The sequence below is a fragment of the Pomacea canaliculata genome, linkage group LG1 (assembly GCF_003073045.1).
Source record: "Pomacea canaliculata isolate SZHN2017 linkage group LG1, ASM307304v1, whole genome shotgun sequence".
Classification (NCBI taxonomy): domain Eukaryota; kingdom Metazoa; phylum Mollusca; class Gastropoda; order Architaenioglossa; family Ampullariidae; genus Pomacea; species Pomacea canaliculata.
The window spans coordinates 8829270-8848033 of NC_037590.1; the positions used below are offsets into that span (position 1 = coordinate 8829270).

The window sequence follows — 18764 nt, forward strand, 5'->3', positions numbered from 1 at the left end:
AGAAATAATAATTATAACAAAAGCATTTCTATAACATACAGTGGAACCTCGGTTAGCGAACGCCTCGGATAGCGAATTTTTCGGTTAACGAACAAAAATTTCGCTAAAAATTTGTCTCGGATAGCGAACAAAATTTCGGATAACGAACAAAAATTTCGTTAAAAATTTGTCTCCGATAGCGAACAAAATTTCGGATAACGAACAGCCACGTGAACCACACGTGACCGACCAGCATGTCATCATTCGCGCTCGAGACAGTTACGATCAGTCGTTCCTTACCTGTGCGCATTCTTCTTATTTAGTGATTGTTGTGCTTTATTTTAATAAGATAATCCTCAATCATGGCTCCAAAGAAGATTAAGAGCAATTAATAGTAGTGAGGTAATGACAAGGACGCGGCCAACAAATGAATTGAAAAAGGAAATGATTTCAAAGTATGAAGGTGGCATGCGTCTGTCGGATATGTGATGTCGTCTTACCGAAGAGTTTTACAAAAAAAAGGCAGAAGAAGCAGACACTGGACAAGTTTTTTTCTTCAACCTCAAAGCTACAGAAAAGGGAAGTCTCCCCGATTTTATAATGTCACGTGTGCTCATGGAGAGGGGATTCAAAGCAGTAATTCCACCCCTTCCTCCCCACACCTGTTTCCAACCACGCCGTCAAAACGGCAAGTTTTCTGTTTAAATGCTTTCGTTAATGTTTTTATGTTTATTTAACTCCATTTATATTGCATTATAACTGTTCTCATTAAAACAAATACCTATATATATATAGCCTGTAACTTTCAAATAGCGAGTCAACAGGGGCTGGGAACCAATTAAATCTATTTCCTTTATTTCTTATGGAAAAAATTGTTTCGGATAACGAACATTTCGGTTAACGAACAGCTTTCCAGAACGGATTAAGTTCGTTAACCGAGGTTCCACTGTAATTCCATGCTGCAGCGAAGTCAGTGTGCTTTGACATAAACAAATGACTTACAAATTTCTGCCACACACACAAAAGTCACATACACCAAAATGCACAAGAAGTAATAGGGCATTAAAAGAGAAAGTCACTATCTACTTAAAATATTCTCAGAAAAAGTGGGTCTTGAGGCCAAACTTGAAAGCATCAAAGGTTTTGTGCAAAATAATGGAGGCAAAACATTCCAGTGGGTCCAGAAAAAGAAAGAGCGCAGTGGTGAGATTGTCTGATATGTAGCACATGCAGGATTTGGCATGAAAGATCACAGAGACCAATCACTCAGATAAAGGATTAATAACTCAGCCAGTTATCCTGAAGCAGGGCCATGAAGAGTATCCGAGTGAGGCCACCTTGTAGTCTATGCAGGCAACCAGGACAGCCCACAGAGCTGGATTTGCACTTACATAATGCAGACGGCATAGTTTTGGGCTTTTTGAAATTTGTTAAGTAGGCTGTTAGGGAGCTCAAACAAGAGGGAGGTGGACTAGTCCTGTTGAGACTGTAGTTCAAGAACAACGTTTTGAATAGTATTTACCTGTTCTAAAACAAAACAAAACAAAAAATTTCTGGGAAAAGCAAAAAACTGCACTTTTATGGTGCAAAAACATTTATAAACATATAAATAATTCTCACATTTACTAAATTCATAAAGTATAGGTCTTAAAATTATTGTTTATGGGGCTTGGTGTCATCCCCTAAATGTTTTGACACTAGGATAAGCTGTACTGAATGATCCAAATTTATAAAAAAAAAGATACTGAAATGTTCACACAAAATAGTGGAAGAAAAAAAAATAAGAACTATAATGCTAAACAAAAATTTTCACATGAAAGAATTTATTGAAGTTTTACGTATGCGCATGTTTGACACAGAATGGTAACATGCAACATAATGCACAGTTTCTCTTGCAACGTATATAGTTGGCAATTAAAATGTACAAAATACTTGCAAAAGATGATAAATATTACACATTGGACAGTGATAGTTGTTGCCAAAACAGGACTATGTATACAGATATAAATGCACAGGTGGAAATGTTAAACTGTACAGTAATAAGCTAATTGCTGTATCCTGTTAAGTGTATTATGGGCTGTCACAGTTATGTACACTTTTTCAACTGCTGCAAAATTGTCCTAAACTGGCAAGATTCATACAGTTTTAATTGAGACATATGTACATACAGTTTGTTGCTGCTGCAAAATAGACTGTAAAGATCCTTGTTACACATCAAGAAAAAAATGTACATGTGAGTAAATGATGATAATAGCCACTTGTGCATTATGTGTTTGTGGAATTGGTGCAGGGGCGTATAACAGACATGTTATATACAAACTCCTATTTATAGCTTTAATTTAATGGCTTGCCTGCATCAAAACGAAGCAAACCATATGAGAGATTAAATATCTTACATTACCTTGAAGTCTGCGATGACTAGTTAAGTGACTTAACTACAACCAAACACTACTACAATCAAAATAAAAAAAAAAGTGTTCCCTGATTGAGCTTAAAACGTTTAGTATTTTGCATGTTCACACCTTAAAACTGAAGGAGGGGAAAATGGGTGGTTTTGGCTAAGTGAAATAACACTTACAGTTAATCTTTAACTTGCAAAAATTGACCTCAACTTGTTCTGCGATAATTTGATATTTGTTCTACAGTCTTTGATGATGGAGTGGTGGTGGGAGTGGGGAGGAGAAAGAAAGAAATATATAATTAGAAAAACAACACAGAAAAGCTTATACATACAATTCAGCACACTCTTATGTAGAAGACTGTACATAAAATTCTCTTAATTCCTATTTACTAAATATACAGTAAGTTCATCTATCAAGAGTGGACGTCCACTGCACAGGAAACATGCCAACGTAGGCAGCTTATCATTAAGAGCAGTTGTACATGCTTGGATGGCTAAACAATTTGCAAGTACTTATGTCATCATGCATGTTCCTGTCTAGTCTGCTGCACATAACTGTTTTATTTAACTCCTCTTTATGGCTCAGAACTCTAACTGCTTGTTTCATAACCCTTCATGGAAACTCAAAGGTATCATGTAGCTTGGGTTTGAGAAAAAGTATGACAATGTTACCTATGCTTCTGATTAACTTTTATTTAATGCAGTGATGTGGCTTATCATTATCTCTCTGCAGCAAGATAAGCAGATAATAGCTTGTTTAACACTGATCCCATACCAACATGGTTGTAAAAAAGAAATCTAATAGTTGATAGCTGTTGCTTCAAGAGGATTGAACAAACAGAAAGCTGCTGACTTTGAAGCTCCAAGCAAAAGACCTAAAAAGCTGCTCAAAATCACTTCATCCTTAGGAGATCAAGCGAAGCTGTAGCTCTAAGGCAGCAGTCATTAGATAAGTTGATAGAGCAGCACACAGCAATGTTGATAGGATAAAGATGTCTGGTGTTAACAAAGACTTTTATTTACATCAGTTGAACAGACATTGAATAGACTGAAAGCTGCTCCATGCTGGTTCAGGGCACATTTTTATGCACACACCATCTTTAAAGAATAACACACCATGAGAAACTGGGAATCAGAATAAAACATTTTCACATCTCTATTTAGGCCAAGTTCTATTTAGACTGGAAGTTTACAAGACTTTACAAGATTAGAAGTTTTGACTAGAACTATACTGATGGTCTCCCTAGCACATAAGTGCTGTATGGACAATATGTAATTTCAGTTTCAGATCAATATATCATGGGTTTTGTTGGTCCCTAACCCCACCACATCTCAACCTCAGATTGCTTTGAAAGAACAGGAAGTCATAACAGATTAAATGATGTTTCAAAAACTGCATATCAAATTTAATGACCAAATCTACATCATGTTGGAACTCATGTCAGACTATGCTGAAAGGAAGTTTTGCAGACTGAAATTCCGGCTAGTACATGGAATCATGGGTGAACAGAAATCCCTATCTCATGTTTTTGAGGAAATTATATACAAAAGGGATAAAGGGAAACAATAAGCTTCCCAAAAGAGAGGCAAATACAGAAAAAAGGAAAACTAGCATCATAAAGGATTAATGCAATCACTATTGTAAAAATATCCTTCCCACACAACAGTAAAAATAAAAGATCTAAATGTGAGTGATGCAGGTGCACCCACGCTAACATACGTTTCCACCACCATGATCACATCTGATTATTATTGTATTTGCTCAGGATAAAGAGGTGAAGTAGTAAAGCTTTGAAAATTCTCACAACTATTTTTTTTAAAAATGAGGGAAGACAAATGAAAGACAGTTGCATGCTTTCCCTTTTCCCATGCTTGTTCCCATCTAAGCTCCAAATTTTGGGTTGGGGAAGGAGGGTAAGATAAAAAATTGGCAAGAAAACAACGCATACATTTTTACTTATATTTATATCATAAAGGTCCCACAGTTTGGAAGGTAAAAATAAAATCCACTAGCATGTACGTTTTAAGGGGTAACATTGTACTATAAAGAATTAGCATGTGATAGAAACTTTATATCAAGAAAAAAAATCTCTTGAAAAATATTTTCAGATAAAATTCCTCCCAAAGAATACTTCCCCCAACCCCATAGCATTTATTAAGATTAATGAGAGTACATACTTGGTTAAAACAAGCACGGAGTAAAGATATGCATATGTACCTGATTGCATTTGTGTGTGTGCGCATGCATTTATATGAGTGTGTGTGCACCAAACTGTCACACAGTACTTGCAGTGCATGCTAGTAAGAGCAATCATCATGTCTCCTGGCATAGTCCTTCCCAAGGGAGACCTACAGATGATCATGCAGTCCCTTGTGTGCACTTTTCATCTTTCTTGAATGACCTCTTGGATCAGGGATGTAGAAATAAAGCCAGAACAGTGTGGGAACATTAAGCTAACTTCATTGTTCATTCAGTCATTTTTGTGGGACATTGGTGGAAATTCATTATCATCATCCAATCGTAGTGCAGCTAAATCGCGGGCATCCCCTCCCTCTCCCCCCAAATGGCCTTGTTCCAAGTCTTGATATGGTTGGGATTCTGCAAGCAGACAAATGTATGTAAGTTCATGCCTTTCTTAATTCATCATTCTTAAAAGGGAAGTAAGGGTCACTAAAAATGAAGTGGGTGTTAACCCTTGCATGGAAAAATTCTGGCCATTAAATTATTGTTGTTTCCATAAATAGTTATGAAACAAGCAAATATTTTTGTAACATTTTGTGCTATGCCAAATGAAGAAGAATTTAAAATGTTAATTATTAATAAAATCAACAATTAATTAAAGTAATTTATGAAAGCCAGATGTTGACTATTATATTCATGCATGAATAATTTCCCACAATGCAGAACAAACTGATAGAGACTGTTTACCACACTTAGTAATCCACAACACTGAATGGTTCCTGAGACACAAACTTATTCAAATAAAGAAACAGGAACTAATAGTAATACTAAACAAACTGACTAATCTGCAAACAAGATTTCTACCTAGTATGTTACAATTTCCAAATGCTTTATTATTATACATGATGATTCCTGCGAGTGCTTTAGCAATAAGAAGGCTGACTTTGTATGAATTGGCACACTTAGCAGATGTGGAGGGTTTTCTTTAAAAAAAATTACCTTTATTTTTATGACGACAGTATAAGGGGGTGTGGGCCATGGTAGATATGTAATCTAGAGCAAGAAAGCAGCCAGATACCCAATTAGTACCAAGATGCATTATGTATCAGTGGATTAGCTCACTAACCACCCAGCAAAATTCTCAAGGGTTATTTTAAAATTAAAAGTTACTACATAGCATGAAAGGGCTCTGATAGCTGCATCATGAAACAATGGTCACTAAATTTAAATCATAATAAAATCTTGACCTGCAGCAATCGTCTTCATGTTCACTTTTTATAAAAGCTTAACATTTCTGATTAGCAAATACAGCATGATTCTGGCTGCTGACTTATTATTGTAAACTCAACATATTCATAAATATCATTCATGACATTTTTCAAATGCACAGAAGCAAAATATGTCTTAAAAGACCATGCTGAGAAAATACTTTCAAATTCATAATTTGCGATCCTCTCCATGGCATCCCTGGACTCAAGAATTTTACCTTATATGAGAAAAGATTTCTGACCAAAAGAAGCTCACATCCTTTAGAGACTTTATCATTTCACTGAAATGCTTTATAGCTTCTGTTTGTACAAAATTTCAGTAAAAGCAACATCTTTCATGCTCAGACCTTGCTAGTTAACCCATGTGTGCAATTCAATGACAGTTTCTAGCAATCTCCTAATCATGCCTAGAAGGCATGACGAAAAAGTTGAAATATTTTATACATTTCAAAAGTTTACGACCACAGAAAAGAATCAACCACAAAAAGTGAAAGACTGCAAACTAGAATAAGGCAACACTTTACTGCTCAGCATGGAGCAGTAATGGTCCGTTTTCAGCAAAACATCCCATCCATTTACTATTCTGTATTTTGGAAACAATGAAACACAAGAAGTAAACATGAACCAGGAACTAAAAAAAAAAAACAAGACGCTTTGCCTTGAAAAGAGCTGCACAGGGGAAGCAACAGACACAAATGCTTCATAATGACCGACAGCTGCAATGTGGCATGTATATCTACAAAGCTCTCAAACTAACCATTAAAAACAATTTTAAGAATAAAAAGACAGATTAAGTTTAGACTTGAAAAATAATTGGTGATTTTGATCCACTTGATCATTTTACTCTTAAAGGAAACACGTGTCGGCAAACTGAGAAAGAGAAAACAAAATCAGCTGTTGTGCATCATGATCAGTAGCTAGGGATAGAAACGTGCCAGGGGACAAATATGCCAACAACTAGCTAGCTCTGCATTTCAGACAGACTTTGAGGAAAGAGTAGAAAGCAGCCTGCCTATATCTCACAGAAAGTTCTATCATGCACAAGCCTAGTCACTTGTCAAAGCAGAATTTTTTTTTAAACAAATGTCGCTAAACCAAAGCCACTTTATAAACCTGCATACAAATAAAAATGGAAACATGACCTGTATTGTTATTTATTTTGTTACCAACTTGTTTATTTTTCTACTTAAAGTGTCTTTGTTTTCAGAGAACAATTGTTCTCAAAATAACATGCAGTCTGATAACTGCTGTCAGGGAAAACGAAACAGCTGGAATGGCATGACACAAATGTGCAATTACTCTCATGAACGGATACACATGAATGAATACATATCTCATTTCATGTCCTTCAAGTTTGTGAAAACAAGCAACAGATGTTATAATCTAAAAATTTGAATCTGTTTGAATTCCATTTTTAAGTGTATATAATGCAATAATAAACTCTGACAAATTTTGCTTGTCATTTTATAAGATGCTTTTAAGCCTTTATAAACTGTCCTCTGCATATTAGCTAAATATTCCCCTCTCATATCAAGAGTCAGGTAAAGACACACAAAAAAAGACAAACAGATATCTAATCATGTAAAGTACAATGCACATGTACATATACACATATACACTTATATGTAAAATTTAAAGAACAATGTAGGAAGGAGGACAGAAAGGAATATGAAAGAGAAGAGGGCAAAAGGAAGAAATAACCCTTACTGGAGAAACAGTAGTAAGTGCAAATGTTGCACAAGTACACAATTTTCCTCAACACACCTACATCCAATCTATTGTAAAGCATAATAACCTATCTAAAACAAGACTGAGATTATGCTTTCAAGTTTTTTTTAAAGAAATAAATTCATATTCAGCACCATCAATTAGAGTATTACATTTTATTAAACCATTTCTGCTCATATATAAATGTTAAATTGACATATGTAACTATGACACCACCATATTCATCGGCTTTATTATTAGCCAATTATATTTTCTGGCTAATAATTTTACACCACAATTGTCCTCCATCTTCAGAAAATGACAAGAGTCTAAAAGAATTTGGTCAATGTTTACTAGTACTTGTGAACATTATATCAATACAAACAAACAACTCTCAATCAATCAAGAATAAAATTAAATCAGAATAAATTTCAGAACAAATTTTCCATTATTTCTACTATATTATTTCTTCTACATTAAATAGTTTTAGGTCTACCATATTAGATATTTCTAATGTCATACGTCTATTCCTGCTATAATTTTGTATGTTAAAAATTTAAATTACATAATAATTGACCACTGTTTTGGATTCATAGTAATATCCATAATGTTCTTTACTAGTTTGCACGGACTGTTGCATGAGTGTCCTATTCAGTAAGCTATCTCACTTTGTCTTTTCCTTGTTTTTGCAGGTTAAATATTGAAATATCCCAAACTATGTACCAATTATTTATATGGACGTTTTACCCATATACTGATCTGTGCAGACACTGCAAAAATGTGAAGACTTGTAGCATTTTAAACCCAAACTTGTGAAATTGAAGACAGACACAAAAGAACCATGAACAAGCAACTGCAAAAGCCTTTGCCTTGCACATCCTGTGGCACTAACATTAGCCAAGCGAAAGCAACTGTCATGCATGTTTTGTGTCCAATGTCCCCAAAAGAACTCTCTTTAAAGTTTAACTCTTGTCAACTCATTCCTTCAGTGGCAAGGCAGACAGCTACAAATATAGTAAAAAGCTATTGAGGTGCAATTTTTTTTTCGGAACTGGCAAGGTGAGCGAAATTGAAATACCTGGCAACTGAAAACCATTAGAACCAATGGCCAAAGGAACTGCAACAGGAAATGCTAACAGGGAGTATGCAGTCAGTCAGGAAGTTGGTCACAAACCGATGGGTTACCTGGCTCTTCCAAGAGCTGATCCAACATAGCCACAGTGTCAAGCTCCTGTGGCCCACCATTCCGCTTCAAAATCTGCGCGTAACTCTCACCCCCTGTCCAATGTGCCGCTGGTGAAGCGAGCGGCTTACCTGTTGTACCTACGGGCTGGCTGACTGCCGGGAGGTCCGTGCGACGGGCTGTTGCCGCATAGCTTGCTGGAGGTGATGCCCCTGTTGCAGTTGCCCCACCACTAGTTGGGTGTGTCAGTGGGCGGTCATGAGGTTGCTGGTCACCAGCACTTGTTTCACTACTGACACCATCTAGTCTATAGACAGGTCAAGCCACAGGTATAATATTTGTCTGGGCCATAAACTGTGTACAATGGCTATGTTGCAGAAACACCACTCATCAAACTATCAGGATATAAAACTATATCTGCTGTACCCTTCTACAGATAGTTGTCAAGTTACTTTTAATTGCTGCTTTGTTTGGCTATGATATTTTTGTCTCTCAGCAACTATTACACCAAAGGCCCTAAATTGTTATAAAAGTATTTTGTTGCCTAAATTCTCACAAGTTAACAGCAGCTGGAGAAACATTTCAGTGTCCAACTGGCTTATTGTGTTTGTTGTAAGCAAATAAGGTGTTATTTATACCTTTAGTCTCTACCCACACTGTTTCTATTAAGACAATATAAAAGCTCTAAAAATTAGCTATAAACACATTTGCTATCAACATAATTTTAAATATCCCTGCACAAAATCAACCATCAAAAGATGGACATGTGGCCAGACTTGACCACTTTATCTTTTCCATGTGCCGTAGATAGTAACAAGCACAGCAAAAAATAGTCATATGGAAAATATAAGAATGCTACAGAAAATTAGAGGGGCTTGCAAGGACACGGCTCTATAAAAATGTCCTCGAACAATGTAAAACTAAAATAATCATATCGTACGTAATTCATCCCAAGATGCTCACCACAAGGGCTTCTGCCTCAACTTGCACCAGTTTGAAGAATGATTTGAACATTAACATTAATATATGGTTCTTACCTGTGTTGCTTGACCAGCCCACACTCTTTTCCTTCATTTGGGTCAAGGTTGTATATGTAGAGGTACCCATCTTGAGATGCAACGAGCAGCCGTGGCAGTTTTTGGATCCTGAAAGTCAACAGCAAAACAGATTACAATTTTTTAAATGCAATTATTCAATATGAAAAAGATAAAACTGACAAAAATTCAAAAAAAATAATTTTAGTATTAAAATCTTTATGTACAGATCTTTGCTTTCTAAAAACAGGGTAAGACAGGAATAAAAGAAAACAAAAAAAAAAATACTTGAAAATTAAGAGGAAATGCATTAAAACAGCTTTCTTGACAAATAGTACATATAAAAAATAAAAATATGAATGCCTAAAATAAATGTCAACAAAATAAAACTGCTGTTAAAAGCAATCAAAATAACACACAAAGTATCTGCATATCTCTCTAACCCTCATCACCAAATGTCTCCATCATCCACTCAAGAAGGATGTGAGCAATTTTTGCTACCAAAAATGTAACCACAATTAACCTTTGCATGAAATGAATGACAAAACATGTTTTGAGTTATCATCCGCAACTATCTAGTACTTTTATTTATAAATTGGACAATGAACAATCAATGACAACAAGGGAATTATAGTCAGAAAGCCAAGAAAAACTGAAAAGCTGGTATTTTCCAGATTACATATAAGATATTGTGGTTGCCCTCAGAAATAAAGCAACAGCAGCAGAGGCAACAGATGAGCAAAGCATGCAGCACACATTCATATTTCACAAATATTTGCTGAGCGCTGCATGTTCTACACAGTATTTATTTTACATACTTTTTTTACACTTAATATCGCACTCTTTCATAGCCTGTATATTTTTTCACCTGTAGCCCAGTGGCTAAGTGTGTTTGGTATCAACATGTTATTGTCATCCAGTGTTTTCAGAGTTACTTCATTATTGTTGGTCAGAGAAGAGTGAGTGACCTGCTTTGGTTGTGATGATGTGCGATATAAGTACAATTATTATTCTTGAAAAGTGCATTAACAAGTATTCCCAGTATTGCTATTAAAAAAAGCAGAAAAGCATCAAGGCTGTATCAAGAAGCTGCCTTGTAAAGTGTACAGTTTCAAGTTAGTAGTGGGAAAAAAAAGTTCATTGTACTATGTGTAAAACATTTTAATTGTTTACATGCTGTAAAATACCCCAGGAAATGATACAAAGTCTTTTTTTTTAAAAAAGCAAATAACGCACATCTGGATAAAACAAAACTTTTAGAAAGAGAGACATAGAAGCAGTTGAGAAAAAGATGAATTTCTTTATCATCATTTAAGCAAATGTCCTTTTAGATGGAGATACCTAATAAATAAGCAAGCAATATGGAAGGGTACAATTACATAATATTATAAAATGATGGCTTTTTGCAAGCTTTCGGAAAGTTGGAAAGTCAATTTTTAGATAATTCAAGATGTGCTTAATGCAAAATGAAGGTATAGTTATATACATGTTTTCTTCTAAATATATCACAAAGAAGGAAAAAAACCTAATGGCCATATATCTAACCCACCCACCAGATTGTCAATTTCAAAGTCACAATACTACTTTAAAATAAACTTCCGATGGTAAGTAGTAAAATTTGAATATTTTTTTTTTACCTATTACCTCTGAATGTGGATCTCCTTATACCAAGTGCTACAGAGAATTTAGTGTTTTTATGTTAATTTAGCTATCCATTTTCCAGCTTTCTCTGAATTCAGAAAACAATACCTGGTTCCAAGATGTAATTTTCAAGAGACTGAAAGATAAAGATGAGAGAGAAAGTGGAAAGCCTAAGGAGCATAAAATTTCAATGAAGTATGGGCATGTTACCAGGATTTATTTGTGTCTCATAAAATTAGCAAATAGAATAGAGAGGGGAACAGAAGATGCTCAGAGAGATACAATGATGTTTATTTATTAAAATTGTAGCTTATAGCTAAACCTCTTATAGCTATAACCTCTAAAAAATTCAATAAAGAAAATAACTCAATATTCTAAGTCTTTAGAAAGTTCTTCACCCTAAAATAGAACCCCTTTTAACTTCTTGCAAAACAAACGCAACTTCCTCAAATTTGTGGCTTACGCACTTCAAGAGTTTTTATTTGGGTTAAAACAAGCCTTGCATTTAAAGTTTTTTTGGTTTTGTTTTATTAAAAATGTGGAAAAAATAGAATTTTCTTTTTTGGTGTTATTCTCCTTTGTGCTAGTTCAAAAGCTTTAAAGAATTCCTTTATCCTTGAAAAGAGAACCTAAAAACCAGGAAAGTTTCTAAAGAGTTGTTCTTGTAAATTACAGCAGATAAATATGATGAATAGTTTGCCTATTGTCTGTGTATGTGTGGCCATAAGAAGATATATGCAGATTTACTTGTAGTTGTTTGCTATTTAGTGTTCCAATCATGATCATGACTTCCATGGCATTCTCCACATTCCCTCTGACAAAAATATGCACCAGTGGCAAGTGAGATGGGAGAAAACTGGGTCACAAATGGATGAGGCAAAAATATGCGGAGGACATGGCTTTACGTCTGATTGCCACGTGTCTTCTGATTGCTGCTCCTCAGACAAACCATAAGCACATGTATATTAACATTGAACAAGCAGCTCAATCATCATAATGACCATGTGCGCAGACAATCGAGGTATAGCATGACAGCACAGTAACTAACTGTAAATGACTGCAGTAACAGCCCATGAGCTCGTGAGAACAGGTGATTTTTTTTGTTATTTCCTGTTTAATGTGTTTACTCATCTGATATAACATCAAGTGAGTGTCTTTAATACAATGAGGACATTCTGAAACACCCATGTCAGTAACACTGCCTGTTGAAAATTGCATGAATTGAGTGATTTGTATACAAATTCATTTGTCTTAAAGGCAGCTTGTTTTCAGTGTATTAAAGATTAAAGGTATTTAATAAAAATCATAACAATCTGGGTTTTTTAAATGCTTCAGCATAAACTACACATGAAAATAACTGGTCACAAGGGAATAACTAGAAAATAATATCAATTATATTAAATAAAATAAACATGCACAGCTAACAGCTTAGCACAGTAACCAATTCAAGTTGTCGGTTATGGCGTAAAAGAATCTTCAGGCTTAATTTTTAACTGGATCCTTAGAACAAAGACATTCAGAGAAATGACTTACGTGGCGATAGCACAGACATTTTTCAACCCAGCCATAGGCAGACGAGCAATTGCAAAGGAACGTCCTTGGCTTAACATTTCAGAGACTTGAGCAGGCAAGTATGAGGCTGATGACTTGAAAACGTTGCCCATCATGTCCATCCAAGTATTTGCCTCATCTGGAGGTCTGCCAGATTTGATGAATCAAAAAAATCAAATGTTGTCATGACCACAACCTCTCCGTTTGCAGTTAAAATTAATTTGCAAAGTCACAATAACTTACTACAAAATATAAATTTACAGAGAGCACACATTCAGGTAAAATTAGCTATGATAAGGCAAACTCCAGGAAGCATGACTCAATGCCATAGTAGAAAGTGGAAAATAAAAAGCTCCATGAGGTATGAGTCCACCATTATCTGTGAAATAAGATGAGCAAAATAAAACTGACACCTGCAATTTGGTGGGAAGTCACAAAAAGGTTAAGAAATCTTTTTAAAGTTTTAAAGCACTCTATAACCTGCAAGTTGCTAGGAAGTCATAAAGCAATCAAGAAATCTCTTTATTTACTTTTTCAGGAGTGTTGCATCTGCCTCCTATATTAAAGTCTATGGGTTTAGGCTTTTCATAGCTAAATAAACACCCACACTATAGCTACATTTTAAATTTCTCCAGTACAATAATACAAATAGACTGAAAGTAACACTTAAGACATGAAGCTGAATAATTAAGAAGATTTGTAGTCTGAGATTTGAAGATAGCATTGTACGAATTAGAGATAATGGTTCTCATAAAGAAACAGACTAATAACCAGTAAAGAAAAAGTAAGGTGGCTAACTTTTCTTTAGGGAGTTCCAGCTTGAAAACATGAACTGTTTCTGTGTTGCTGGAGGCACATAGGTACATCCCATCACTGCTGAATGACAGTGAATAGATGGTGACACACCTGAAATAAATTAATGAATATTAAATAAACACCTATCTTGTCAAAATAATGAAATAAGAATCATTACTAACAGATTATTAGAAGTTGCAAAAGGAAGAGAAGACACAGTGAGTTAAATTTATCATACTCAGGGCCAGAATAACCTTGCTGCTGACCTCTAACCAGTAATAAAGAAATTATAAACATAAATGTTCACAGGGTCATCTTGTGTTTTTCATGATGTTTCCACATTTGTTTTAGCCCTTTAAAAAAATGGTGTGAACTATGATAAAATGAGATATTTACCATGGCATAGCATTCGGAGATTTATCACCAATGAAACAAATTCCATTTATATAAGACAAAACAAAGAAGCTACTTGGGCCGAGGCACATGGTTCCAAAATTATCTGTGAGCATCCAAAAATACACTGACAACAGGTGTTAGGTGGAGTGTGTGGCAAAAATAACAAACGAGAATATGAAGAGATCTTTGATATAACTTCTCAAGAGCATTTGGAAGACAACCTGTACAGAGGTTCTAGGGAAGAGGGAAAAAAAACACAAGGAACGATTGACTCAAGAGACCTGGACAAGATGAATCAAGAAAGGGACTGAAACAGAAGGTCAACCAGTGTCAAGACCAGCAAGAGAAGGAAGGTCTCAGAGCTGAATATTAAGAAGTCAAGTCAAGAGGTCTGTCAGGGAGGACAAGAGGCGCTTCACCCATAAACTGACAGAGGAAGCAGAAACAGAAGCTATACAGGGAAACATGCAGCGACTATACGAAATAACAAGAACTCTGTCAAGCAAGAGCATTAACCCAAACAAGCAGGTGAAAGATAAAGATGGGAATACTATAACAAATGATGCAGGACAAAGAGACCGCTGGATGGAACACTTCGAAGAGATCCTGAATCGATCTCGTCCACCATTCTTACCTGACATGCCACCAGCAACCGAACAAGTCCTGACACGGGTAATACTAGAGAGATTGAAGAAGGCACTAGACAAGAGACTGAGACCAGAACAAGCAGGGTTTCACCAGGATAGGTCATGCACTGACCACATTGCCACCCTCTGTATCATCATTAAGCAGTTAAGTGGCAATCCTCCCTCTATGTAACTTTTGTGGACCTGGAGAAGGCCTTTGACAGTGTAGACAGGAACGTCATTTGGAGGCTTTATCCACAATGGTGTACCGCCTAAGCTTATAAGCATTATTCAAGGGTTGTACGAAGACTCGTCCTGCCAAATTATCGACAACGGCAAACTCACTAAACATTTCATAATGAAGACTGGCGTAAGACAGGATTGCATACTATCACCAACAATCTTCCTGATGGTCACAGACTGGATTATGCCCAAGATGACCCAAGACAACAATGGTATCCAGTGGACCTTCACCAAACAGCTAGAGGACCTGGACTTTTCAGATGACATTAGTCTCCTATTTCATTGGCAGCTGCATGCACAAACCAAACTGAGTAAGCTAGCAGAAAGTGGAGAAGGCTGGCTTAAAGGTCAACAGAAAGAAGACTGAAGTGATGAGAATCAACAACAAGCAGGAACTTCCAATCTAACTTCAAGGAGAGAACATCCTGGAAATAGATCGCTTCGTGTATTTGGGGAGCACTGTGAACAAGGATGGAGGAGAGGACGATAACATCAAAAGCCGTATCAACAAGGCCAGGCATGCTTTCAACAGCCTACTCCCCAGCTGGAACTCCCGAGCATTATCCTTCCACAGTAAGATCTGCATCTTCAACACCAATGTGAAAGCTTTCCTACTGTATGGTTCTGAAGCCTGGAGAATGACAAACACCATAAACAAGAAGCTCCCGACCTTTACCAACTGATGCCTAAACCATATTCTAGGAATAAGATGGCCTGAAAAGATCTCCAACAGCAGCCTGTGGAAAAGAACCAACCAGAATGGCACTAGCCAAGACATTAAAAAGCGCAAATGAGGCTGGGTGGGACACACCCTGCACAAACAGCTGACACCATTGTTAGGCAGGCACTTGACTGGAACCTTCAGAGGAAGAGGAGAGTTGGGAGACTAAAGCAGATTTGGAAAAGAACAGCAAAGAGAGAGGCAAAGGATGTCAGAAACACATGGGCCCAACTGAGGGGGCTGCCCAAAACCAGGACCTCTGGCATGGTGTTGTTGCGGCCCTAGGCTCCCTAAGGAGTAACAAGGAATAAACTAAACTAATTGATATAACTTAACAAGTTGTATTTTGCCATTTTTGAAACCAGGCTGCAATAAAGAAAGCTAAATACACTTGCCTTTTCATTCCTCTTCGGAATTCAAATATTCTGTGACCATCAGGTATTGAAAAGACCCGTATTACTGTACCCTGAAATGTTTAAAGGCAGAATAAACAAAAAGAAAACTTATTCCATAGATAAAATCGAAGCAGAAGAGTAGTTTCCTAAAAGTGACTAATTACAAGAATTTTGCTGTCTGCTTGTCTATTTTAGTGGTTATATGTCAGCACTCACCTTGTCAGAAGCTGTTGCAAGTTTGTTGCCTTGAACATTGAAGGCAAGTGCTGCCAGTGTTCCAGTGTGTGCTTGTATCATGGTTACAGCTCGCTACATCCACATAAATTAAAAAAATCAAAACAAAACTGGAAATAACACCAAGAAGAGATAATATGCAACACGTAGATTTTACTCTACATCAAAAAGTATGTGTACCAGGCTTAGGTAAAATAATTATAAATCTTACAAAATGGTTACATGGAATGATGAGTATTGTAATATTCTAATAATATTGTTATAAACTAGGCCTTTAGAGACAAATCAATAGGAATAATGAAAACGGTTGAAACTGAGAGAAGTTTCTCTTTCTTTTAAATTAGCATAATTCCTCTTCTATTTGCAATACTGTGAAGACAGAAGCAAAAACCACACAAAGGAAAACACATAGGAGGACAACATTTGATTAGAATGTGCTAACTACAACAATTTCCAAAAAAGGAGGAGATAAAGACAGCTAGTTTTGAATTTGTAACTAGAATCTGTACAGACATAGAAAAAGACAGAACAAGATCATAACAATAAAAGGAAATTAACCATACCAAATTAACGGTGTCAAAGATCTGAACCTCTCCTCTTGTATTGCTCCCAGGGTATGCAAGGTAGGAGCTTTCATTGGTAACTGAAAGAGCACACAGGCCATTTGGGTTTGCTGGTGTTTCTCGGATTGTGTGTAGAATCTTCATGTCCCGAATGTTGTGTATATACAAGCTCTCTTCTAGGCAGACCACAAGACGCTGTAATGAGAATTAATAAAATCTTCCCATTAATCACACATTGTACCAAAGAACAAGCAAAGATAAGCATGTAGAAACCATCTGAATGTTAGAACTCAGACTGTGTAACAAAAAAAATTTTTTTTAAATGAATACACTTTACAAGGTTGTATTATTATGAGTCTACTTATTAAAGATTTAGAAGGATAACACACACTTACATATGAGACACTTTTTGCACACTTAATACCACATACCTGTCTGTTAAGTTTAACTGCTAAGATGGAATTGGAGTAGCTATAATTGCATATTTCTGTCCCCTTTTTGAAGTGACAAACTTTAAGTTTCCGTGGGTGTTGCAGGCTGACAATAGCCACCAGGCTGCTGGAGTAAAGGCGTTCCACAATGCAGACATCTTCCCCTTCTGCATCATGTAATTCATTTTTGTTTGATTTCAAAGCATATAATGAAGATACATGGCATGCTCTTTAGGTTAAACACAATAGCAAGGCTGTGTCATTTATTGAGCACAAAAAAGCAGGAACAATATAAGAGAATGTCAATTTTTTTCTAAAGCAAGTGATGGAGTATAATACACACTCAATGACTCTATATAAGTATAAGGATATTTTCCATTGTAGTAAAAATCGAGTTTATGCTGTGTACAACTACTATGTGGCTGACAAATCTGGAGCTAGTTCTGAATATGCTTTTCTAATCTTGTGTACAGAACTCGATTACCATACGTGCTCTGAAAAATGAGCACTTAAGTGTCATTTAAAAAAAACAACAACAAAATACAAAAACGAAATTAACCACAAATCTAGATAACTGGGGGCGTCAACATGGCCGAAACTGACTAAGAATAAATAACGGAGTTGTATAGAAATAAAAATAGTTTTTCTTTTGGGCGTTTCAGACATTGAAGAGCAAAACAATACAGTACGTGACTGACTCCATATTTTGTAAAGTACTTTTACCGTATTATCATTAGAAGAAATACAGCAAAGAGTAGCAGAAAGTTTTCATTCTGACCGATTTCGAAGACGTGGTCGAGCTTTTCGACCGATCCAAGGGAAAACAATCTGTATCCTGACCTGCTTCCAACGGCAAGAGATCTGAGTTTTTTAAAAAAACAATAACAATGAGCTGAGTTGGCTGTTTGTTTACAAAACAAAGACAAAGCTTTCAATTTCACTTACATACTTTCTATGAGACAAGACAAAAAGTACACAATTTTGCAAAAATCAATACTTACGTACAATCTTGATTAAAATTGACAAACAACAGATTTGACTGCTGTTCACCAGAATTGGCTACAAGGTTCATTAGGCCAGAAAAACCCTTATGCACACCACTGACTACGTAATCCGTTGTTGAATGATGACGGGGTCGGCCTAGCTTACAATGAAAACCTATACATTTCATCAGCATTTGGTATAAGCGATATGATTGGTCAGTTAGAATGTCATGGAGCATTACTCTTAAGTTTTCGTCTGCTGCACCAACAGATCAAGAAATAAACATTTTCTTACTTGTAAGCATGACTGTGATAGAATATTCTTGCGTACTAGAAGAGTATTAAGTATTTCAGTGATTAAAAATGCAAAAGATTGTTCATTATTTTATCTATTGCCAAACAAATGCTTATTTGCAATCACAAAAGCAAAA

General features: G+C 36.0%; 1 protein-coding gene across 2 annotated transcripts; it reads right to left on the reverse strand.

The window, feature by feature from the left end:
• Positions 1–1781: 1781 nt before the first annotated feature.
• LOC112567306 (WD repeat domain phosphoinositide-interacting protein 2-like) lies at positions 1782–18535 on the reverse strand. Of its 2 annotated transcripts, none has more exons than XM_025243955.1 (11): positions 18352–18535; positions 18129–18211; positions 17351–17517; positions 16920–17114; positions 16339–16431; positions 16123–16193; positions 13745–13852; positions 12929–13093; positions 9758–9865; positions 8852–9027; positions 1782–4979 (listed from the first exon to the last, which is right to left on the reverse strand). In XM_025243955.1, the coding sequence occupies exons 1-11, from the start codon at positions 18525–18527 to the stop codon at positions 4852–4854; spliced, it is 1470 nt and encodes a 489-aa protein (XP_025099740.1). In that variant the 5' UTR covers positions 18528–18535; the 3' UTR covers positions 1782–4851. The 2 variants fall into 2 exon arrangements, with proteins under 2 accessions (XP_025099740.1, XP_025099748.1); XM_025243963.1 differs by having other exon boundaries at positions 18074–18211.
• Positions 18536–18764: the final 229 nt, after the last annotated feature.